The sequence below is a fragment of the Juglans regia genome, chromosome 1 (genome assembly GCF_001411555.2).
Source record: "Juglans regia cultivar Chandler chromosome 1, Walnut 2.0, whole genome shotgun sequence".
Taxonomy (NCBI): Eukaryota; Viridiplantae; Streptophyta; class Magnoliopsida; order Fagales; family Juglandaceae; genus Juglans; species Juglans regia.
Genome location: NC_049901.1, coordinates 27,172,557 through 27,181,921, shown reverse-complemented (window position 1 = coordinate 27,181,921; position 9,365 = coordinate 27,172,557). Strand labels below are relative to the sequence as shown.

Genomic DNA, 9,365 nt, shown 5'->3' with positions numbered 1-9,365 from the left:
CAACTCTACTATGAACAGGTTTCGGGGCCATATGCCTCCCAGGAGCGCCGCTAGGATAGTTTTTCATCCTAGTCGTCCATCGTCATGCGCACTTTGTTAAACCTGGCCAGATATGCTTTCAGACTTTCATCCTTTGTTTGATGGTTAAGAGGTACGTGATGAAGAGCCTTCTCCTCCTGTTGGTTATGAACTGTGTGAGGAATAGACAGACTAACTCTCCACAGCTATCGACTAACCTGGGTACAAACGACCCAAACCATCCCCTCACGGCCCCCTTCAAGGTTAGTGGGAAGGCCCCAACAAACAATTTTTCCTGGAAAACGTGCAGGGTCATATAAGCCTTGAAGGTTTCCAAGTACTCAAGGGAGTCCCTGCACCCATTGTGCATTTCTATTTGGGGGATGCTGATCACCTCAGTATTGTAAGGTAAGTCTGTGTTGGTGAGTAGTTGATCCACCAATGTGGAGGCGCCCATCTTCCTCACCATCTCCTTATATTTGTCGATGAGGCTATGCAGCTTCTTTCTTTCTTCTTCATCGGCGTCTACCCTACCAGTGCTCCGAGATTCTTCTTGTTCGTTCCTACTCAACCCCGCCTCATCTGGCATATGAAGGATGCGTTGTATCTATAGAGATCCCACAGACGGCGCCATTGTTGACAATGTGTTTCATACACCTGGGCTAAGCTCCCACAACTCTGGTCGGGATCTTTCTACCTGCAATTAAAGAGACGAAAGTGGGCTCAGTGGTGGTCCAGTCAAAGTCAGTACTTATTCTTCTTGGAGAATCGCATGTTAATTCGAGAGTTTAGAGAGAGTTATTCATACCTGGAGTTTGGCTTTTATACAAGGCATCAGGGGGACATCCAATACACTATGTTAGAGGTTTGTGTCACGCCCACAGTTGCCAAAGTCATGGCCTTTAATGCGGTGCAACTTCTAAGGTGGCTCCATTAATGAATGTGATGTGGCTCCCTGGGTGGCGTCTAGATGGTAGGTGGTAGGAGTGGTCACTTCTCGTCCCCATCGTCAAAGAATGCAGAGTTGTTAGTATTCTGCATTAACTTGTCGGTGTAGATCTTTTAATGCTAGGTATCATAGGTGAGTGTCAGGGTCGGCATTTCACGTCTATCCCCAAAAAAAAAACTGTTTTCCACACAATGTTGCCCCTTTCTTCTAATGCAGCTTATGGGTTGGGTTCCACTCGTGATTCTTAGGCCATAGGAGAGGAGCGATCCAGGCCGGTATGGGCTTCAGAGTCTTACCCAGGCCCAACCCAGTGGGCTAGGAGGGGAATATCCCCTCCACCACTTCAACCATCAAGTGTCAGACTGCAAGCCTTGACAAAAGTACCATTAGAATAGAGATGTTAGAAGTTTTGGGTTAGCAAAATTCATTGTTTTTGCTAACCTTCTAGAAATGTTAATTCTTAGGTTTGTAAGATTTTTTGTTTTTGTTAATTTCATGCCCTTTGGTTTCGGAGATGTTGAGATCACTTGAGAGAGTGACTAGGGCCTCAATTGGATAGTAAGATGAGATGAGATAATTTTAGATGAAAATTGAATAAAATATTAGAATATTATTTTTTAATATTATTATTATTATTTTGAGATTTGAAAAAGTTGAATTATTTATTATATTTTATATAAAAAATTTAGAAAAATTGTAAAAAAAAAATGAGAGTGATGCACGGGGATTGGATTAAATGAGACCGGTTGTATTTTAAGCTTCCTAAAATTGTGATGTGTGTCCGACTATCAGAGGGTGTAAATCCTCTCTTTTAACACCGCGTCGAATTCCTAATCTCTTTCTTATTTTTTCTCACTTCCCAACTAATCCAAAGTGTTAATTATTTGCGCATCCTCTGTTTTGGTTTATTACTGTAGTTCAGAATACATTTTTTTAAAATATTTTTTAAATCTCGATGTCTTTTCCCATATTTTTTGTAGGGGTCTTTTTCTTGTTTTACGGTACTTGATGATGCTTGATTGTTTGCTAGAGGGTAAAAAATGAGACGGTGTTGTCTCAGCTTATGCTTTATCCCAACTAGATTTTCTAAACGAGCCCACTTTCTCACTCTGGATTGTTTAACTACAAACACCACCAAGTTTGAGTTTCGTCGATTCCAATTCTTTTGGTACCACTCTTCACCAGTACATTATTTAACGGCTGATTTAGCAGTCGGCATCCATCATGCTAAGGCGGTAAAGAGCGGCTCCTTCCAAAATTTGAATGTGGCCAATCATTTTCTAAATCTTTCTGTGAAATCTCAGGATTTAAATTATGCACAGAAGTTGTTCAACGAAATTTCTGATAGAGATGTCCGTACGTGGACAATTCTTATGTCGGGCTATGCTCGAATTGGGGTATCTACTATGGTGTTGGACCTCCTTAGGGAGATGCGAATTGAGGGTGTCCATCCAAACCAATTTTCGTTATCTATTGTTTTTAAGTGTTGTTCTAGTACAAGTGATCTTCGAATGGGTATGGGAATTCACGGGTGGATATTGAGAAGTGGAATTAATTTGGATGTCGTACTGGATAACTCTATTCTTGACTTTTATGTGAAATGTGGGTCCTTTGATTATGCAAAAACATTATTTTCAGTGATGCTTGAGAGAGACACAGTGTCATGGAATATAATGGTTGGTGCATATTTGCACCTTAGGGACATGGAGAAGTCTCTTGCCATGTTCAATAGTATGCCCTCTAAAGATGTTGCGAGTTGGAATACAATCTTAGATGGGCTAATGAGAAATGGTTACGAAAGAACTGCACTGGAGCTACTATATGAGATGGCAAGGAATGGTCATGTGCTGAATAAAGTTACTTTTTCCATAGCATTGGTTTTGGTTTCGTCTTTATCCATCATGGAACTAGGGAGACAAATTCATGGTCGTGCTCTGAAGTTTGGTTTCGAGAAAGATGGGTTTGTAAGGACTTCACTTATAGATATGTATTGCAAGTGTGGGAAAATGGAGAAGGCATCAGTAATCTTCAGAAAAAGGCCTCTAGACTGTGTTGGAACACAAAACTCCAAGATCACTTTTGATGAACCAACAGCGGAAATTGTTTCATGGAGTTCAATGGTGTCTGGGTATGTTCAGAATGGCGAGTTCAAAGATGCTTTAAAAATGTTTATCTCTATGGTCCATGAACAAGTTGAGGTGGACAGGTTTACCATCACAAGCATTGTTTCTGCATGTGCTGATGCTGGAATTTTGGAACTTGGCCGTCAGATCCATGCATACATTCAGAAGGTTGGGTACACTTTAGATGTTTACCTCAGTTCCTCGTCAGTTTACATGTATGCTAAATGTGGAAGCTTGGATGATGCTTGGACAATTTTCAAGCAAACTATCCATCCTAATGTTGTATTGTGGACTGCAATGATTACTGGCAGTGCTTTACATGGTCAAGGGAGGAAAGCCATCTGGCTTTTTGAGCAAATGGTGCATGAGGGGATAAAACCAAACGAGGTTACTTTTGTAGGGGTTTTAACTGCATGCAGCCATGCCGGGCTGCTTGAAGAAGGCTCCAAATATTTCAGGTTGATGAAAGAAGTTTATGGCATCAAACCTGGAGTTGAACACTTCACATGTATGGTTGATCTTTATGGTCGAGCTGGTCACTTGGATAAGGTAGAGGCGTTCATTCATGAAAATGCTATCTCTGACTTGAGTGGGGTTTGGAGATCATTTCTATCTTCTTGCACACTTTACAAAAATATTGAGATGGGAAAGTGGGTTTCTGAAAAACTTCTTCAGCTTGAACCATTAGAAGCTGGACCTTATATTTTGTTATCAAATATGTGCTCTACTAATGATAGATGGGTAGAGGCAGCTAATGTGAGGAGCTTGATGCGACGGAGAATGGTTAAGAAAGTCCCTGGTCAGTCTTGGATCCAACTGAAGAATCAAGTCCACACTTTTGTCATGGGAGATAGGTCGCATCCACAGGACACAGATATCTATTCATGCTTGGCTGAGCTGACTGGAAGATTGAAGGAAATCGGATACTCATCTGATGTGAACCTGGTGATGCAGGATGTAGAAGAAGAACAAAGAGAAGTGCTTCTTGGTTATCATAGTGAAAAACTTGCACTTGTTTATGGAATCATTAGCACAACTTCTGAGATGCCAATTCGGATAATGAAGAACCTCCGGATTTGTATTGACTGTCATAGTTTTGTGAAGTATACTTCTCAGCTTTTGCATAGGGAAATAATTGTGAGGGATATGCATCGATTCCACCACTTTAAGAGTGGGCACTGCACTTGTGGAGATTACTGGTGAGCAAAGCCTTAGTGTCTCATACATCTAATCTTACAAGTCATAAATGGGATGCACTTCACTTTATACTTATTTAAACCCTGGAAAGCAGCTGAGCAGCAATTTAGCAGAGAAAGAACGGAGCCCAAATGGTCAAGCTTCCTAGTCCTCTCCTAAATGGTGCTGTCCAGGAGGATACTAGAGTAAAAAAGGGGGTGGGCAACACGCGCAGACGAGTGAATCACAACAGGAATGAAGCCCATTGGCAGACTAAGACCAACTAAATCAGGTAGACTCGGGGTTAAAAGCAAAGGCCAAATAGCGGACAATGCTGTTCTTGACAGAGACCCGTTAGTGCCAGAAAACGTCGACCTTGAGGGTGCTCTCGTGGTTTTTTGTTCAAAATAGGGTACAAGAGGCACTAGATGATTTTTGGACGATCTAGCAAATTGCTAATCCACAAATTGTAGCAATATGGCAAGATGAATCCAATATGTTTGTTGTGGTGTATTTGAGAAGAGAGATGCGATGCGATGGATTTCAGTGTTCACGTGTTTCTTGCTTCAGCTATAATCTTGACTTGGGTGTTTCTCTCATGTAAATCATGCGTATTTGGACTACGCCTGCTACTTTATTAATAAAATTTCTGATTAGTTATTAAAAAAAATTATAAAAAACTTGAATTAAATAGACAAAGAAACCATATATTTGATTATTTAAAATTAAAGAAACCCAAATTGTTTAGAAATCAAATGTTAAATTTAAAAGAAATACTTTAACTACAAAAGAATTACACAAAAGTAATCTTACAAACTGATATGACTTTAATTTAATATTCATTTTTAATAACTTTTTATTTTGAAAATATAGGATTTTATTTTTAGTTTTCTAACACAAGTCACATATGTAACCTGTCAAACGACAGATGTGGAATCATATTTTTTTATTTTAGTAAAAGATTTTATTCATAATGGCAAAAGTAGATGTAGCCTAAATACACAAGAAGTACACAAGATAAAATACCTAGTTAATATGAAGAAATAGATACAAGGAAATTATGAAAATCTAGCCCATCAAAGTCAATATCTTTAGTCCATAGAAATAATGTATTAAAAGAAACAATCTAATCTCCTTCAGTGAGTGTTCCCTATCTTCTAATTCTTCAATCATTTCATTTTGTCTGTATGCACCATAGAATACAAATAGAAACCATCTTTCACCTAGTTGCAATTTGTAGAATACCGCAAATGGTTCTCCGGTTGGCTAGAAGCTTGACCACTTTTGTAGGCATAACCCAAGCTGACTTCATTCTTTCAAAGAAATCAAACCGTAATACCTTTGCAACCACAATGGAGTAACAGATGACACGTTGTTTCATCACATTTTTTGCACATACATCATCGTTCAATAATAATAATCCGATATTTTCATAACATGTTCATGGTTAAGATCTTTCCCAAAGAAGTTGCTCATGCCAAAAATACTATCATTAAGGCGCCTTATATCTCGAACATCCCAAGTGAGAAGAGTTCCTAGAACATCTTCACCATATCATCACCATTTCCCAATAAGATTGAAAGAAGCCTATAGTGAAATCATTCGATCCTGATGCTTTATCTTTTAACATCTTTGAAACTATGATACTACTTCAGAAATCTCTCCTTTTTTTTTTCTTTTTTTTTAAGGCCTCCCAAACCATGTAGCACTTTGATGATCAATGGCCTCAAAGCTAAACTATTGAGCTTTGCCACCATTTGTTCAATGAGAAAATACTTGTAAAACCCAGCAGCTTTGATCTCAATACATCCAAAGAAACATCTCCATTAATATTAAACATCTAAATGACATTGGTCCTCCTATGTGAGTTGTGCTTGTACTCCTAAATGAATTGGCAACTAGATGAAAGAATTTCGTACATCTATCCCCCCTTTCAACCACAACGCCCTGGATTTTTGTCGCCCTGAATCTCCTCCACCAAGGTGACCCTGTCAAGTTCTAAACCTAATTGTGTCTTCTGAAAAGGTTGTTCAACAATAATGTCCTACCTGCCTTTTTGTTCTCTATCTCCTGAAGCTCCATCATTAACAGTAAGGGAGATTAGTCGAAGATTAATTTAGTAGTACCACAGAAGCATACAATTACTTCATCATTAATAGAATATCCATATGTCACTATCACTTTTTCCCATATATAGTTATAGACCATCATAAAGTTCATCACTTACATACAAAAGTATTGAACCATAGAGTGTTCGTCGCCTAAATACAATAAACATCTTAAATTATAAATTAAAAAAGGACATGCTAGTTACAGTCCTAACAGATTTTGATGCTTCCTCTGACCTCTGCCTTGCTTGAATGAGAGACTTCAGCCCTCAACCGTCCATTTTTCCTCTAGAGTGGAAGAATGGTAGAGACCGAGTGATTGATGGGACAAAGTGCGTACATCTCTCCAACTTTCCTTAAGACCAAACCCGCATTTCTTCCCCTTATGAGATTCTCCCATGTGGTGTTAGACCATACTTCTGAGATAACATGATATGGATTGCAGGTCCGTATTTCATTTTCCTAGACATACTACTACTGTGACGCTCCTAATGGAGCATGGGCTTTGGGTACGACACATGTTGCCTTCTAAGCTCCTATGTGTTAATCTCGGAGTGCTCCTAGCTTTTCACCAGGCTTGTCCTCGCCAGTTGCTCACCCTTCGTATGGTCAACACACACTATGGTTGTCTAGTATAGGGCTAACCTTCCTTTATCACCCTGTGATGTCCCGCATCTACCAAGTTGTATAACATGCTACTTGCCTTACTTCAACTTTGGCCACAAGTTGCTTGCCCAACTACCTACTTGTCGTCAGTATTTTATCCATGTGAAGGAATTTTTTCTCTCATTTTGGCACAATCCTTACACTTTGAAATTACCAAGATTTGAGCCTACTTGCAGATGATAACTAAGTTGAAGTACCACTCCAAAGCATTAAAACAAGAGTGTAAGACAGGAAGCTTGCTGTAGCCTAAAGTGAGAAAAGACACGAGAAATATGTTTTGAATTAGAGAGATCTTGCTGATTCGGGTAGGAGCTTTGATCTTATCTCTTGTATTAGCATATATGTATATATATATAAGCAAGCTTGTACTAGCATATATAAATATCTCTTGTACTAGTTGATTTGGGTATGATGAATTATTGAACTCAAAGCTGAGATCAATAATCTCAAATCTAAAAATGATTCTTTCAAACAAGTATTGTGTCTAAAAATTGATAAGCAATTTTATCAAGAAATTCATTCTGACAATGAGCAAGCAAATGATTATGATTCCAGTCAAAAAGAAGAGAAATCTTCTAAGAATCAGATATGTTTTAATTCATTATACGATTCCTCCTAAATGGTTTTTTAATATTTCTATTATTGTTTGCCATGAATTTTAATTTTCTGTGGTTGCTATGACTGACTCCGGCTCAAATATGAATCATACCCAGGAAGGAATAATTCCTGGTAAATACTATGAGAAATCTACTAAGAGATTATTCTCGACAAATGGATCTCAGATGAAGATCAGGTATGAACTTAATACTGCTCATGTATGCCAGGATAATTTCGGTTTTAAAATTCCTTCTGTACTCATTAAAAATATGACAGATAAAGTCATATTATGAATTCCTTTTATTTCTTCTTTGTATCAATTTCTTTTTGAAAATAATGGTATTATTACTGATCATTTTGGACAAAAAGTTAAGTTTAAATTTGCTTCAAAATTTTAAATTGATATAGACAAAAGTTTGAAATCTTTGCTTTCTGCAAAATCAAAGCATTTGAATTTTTTACAATAGGAAATCAAATTCAAAAAGATTTCAGAACAACTCTCTAATACTTTGCTTCAGTCAAAAATCAGTGATTTTCACATAAAACTGGTTAATAATGTTTGTTCTAATCTTTCAAATGCTTTTTGGCATAGGAAGAAACATCATGTTTCTTTACCTTATATTAAGGATTTTTGTGAAAAAACATTCCGACTAAAGCTCAACTCATTCAAATGAATAGTGAGACGTTGGAATTTTACAAAAATGAAATCAATGATTTCCTAGCTAAACAAATTATTAGGCCCAGTAAGTATCCATGGTCCTGTGCTGCTTTTTATGTCTAAAAAAATGCAGAAATTGAGAGAGGGACATCCCGACTAGTTATTAATTACAAACCTTTGAACAAAATCTTAGAATGGATTAGGTATCCTATCCCCAACTAGAATGACTTAATTCATAGGTTATGTGATGCAATTGTCTTCTCCAAATTCAACCTAAAGTCGGGATTTTAGCAAATCCAAATTACTGAGTCCGATAGGTATAAGACTACTTTTACTACCCTATTTGGACACTACGAGTGGAATGTAATGTCTTTTGGTCTAAAAAATACCCCTAGTGAATTCAAAAATATTATGAATGACATCTTCAATTCATTCACCCATTTCACCATTGTTTACATTGATGATGTTCTCATATTTTTCAAATCTATTGATGAACACTAGAAACATTTGCAATCGTTTCTAGATATCATTTGATTGAATGATATTGTTATATCTGCTAAAAAGATTAAACTGTTTCAAACCAAGATCAGATTCCTTAGTTATGATATTTTTTAAAGCAAAATTAGACCCATCAATAGGGCTATCGAATTTCCTGACAAATTTCCTGATGTTATTCTTGATAAAACTCAGTTACAGAGATTCATTGGTTCTCTAAATTATGTTGCCGAATTCTACTAAACTATGAGGAAACAATATCGCCCACTATTTGAAAGGCTACACAACAATCCTCATTCTTGGTCTGAAATTCATACTACTCTTGTTAAAAAAATCAAGATACGTGTTAAAACTCTTCTGTGTCTTGATATCCCTACTTCTGGTTCTTTTAAAATCATTGAAACAGATGCCTCTGATATTGGTTATGGTGGCATTCTAAAATAAATTGTTTCACTAGGCTCATCCAAACAGATTATTCGATTCCATTCTGTAGTCTGGAATAGTGCACAAATTAATTATAGTACTATTAATAAAGAAATTTTATCTATAGTGTTATGCATTTCAAAATTTCAAAG

The 9,365-nt window shown here is 37.2% G+C and overlaps 1 protein-coding gene across 2 annotated transcripts; it reads left to right on the top strand.

Annotated features, from left to right (window-relative positions):
* Positions 1 to 1,808: 1,808 nt before the first annotated feature.
* Positions 1,809 to 4,886, top strand: LOC108993491 (pentatricopeptide repeat-containing protein At4g21065-like). Of its 2 annotated transcripts, XM_018968425.2 has the most exons (2): positions 1,809 to 4,289; positions 4,382 to 4,886. In XM_018968425.2, the coding sequence occupies exons 1-2, from the start codon at positions 2,008 to 2,010 to the stop codon at positions 4,383 to 4,385; spliced, it is 2,286 nt and encodes a 761-aa protein (XP_018823970.1). In that variant the 5' UTR covers positions 1,809 to 2,007; the 3' UTR covers positions 4,386 to 4,886. The 2 variants fall into 2 exon arrangements, with proteins under 2 accessions (XP_018823970.1, XP_018823969.1); XM_018968424.2 differs by having other exon boundaries at positions 1,809 to 4,886.
* Positions 4,887 to 9,365: the final 4,479 nt, after the last annotated feature.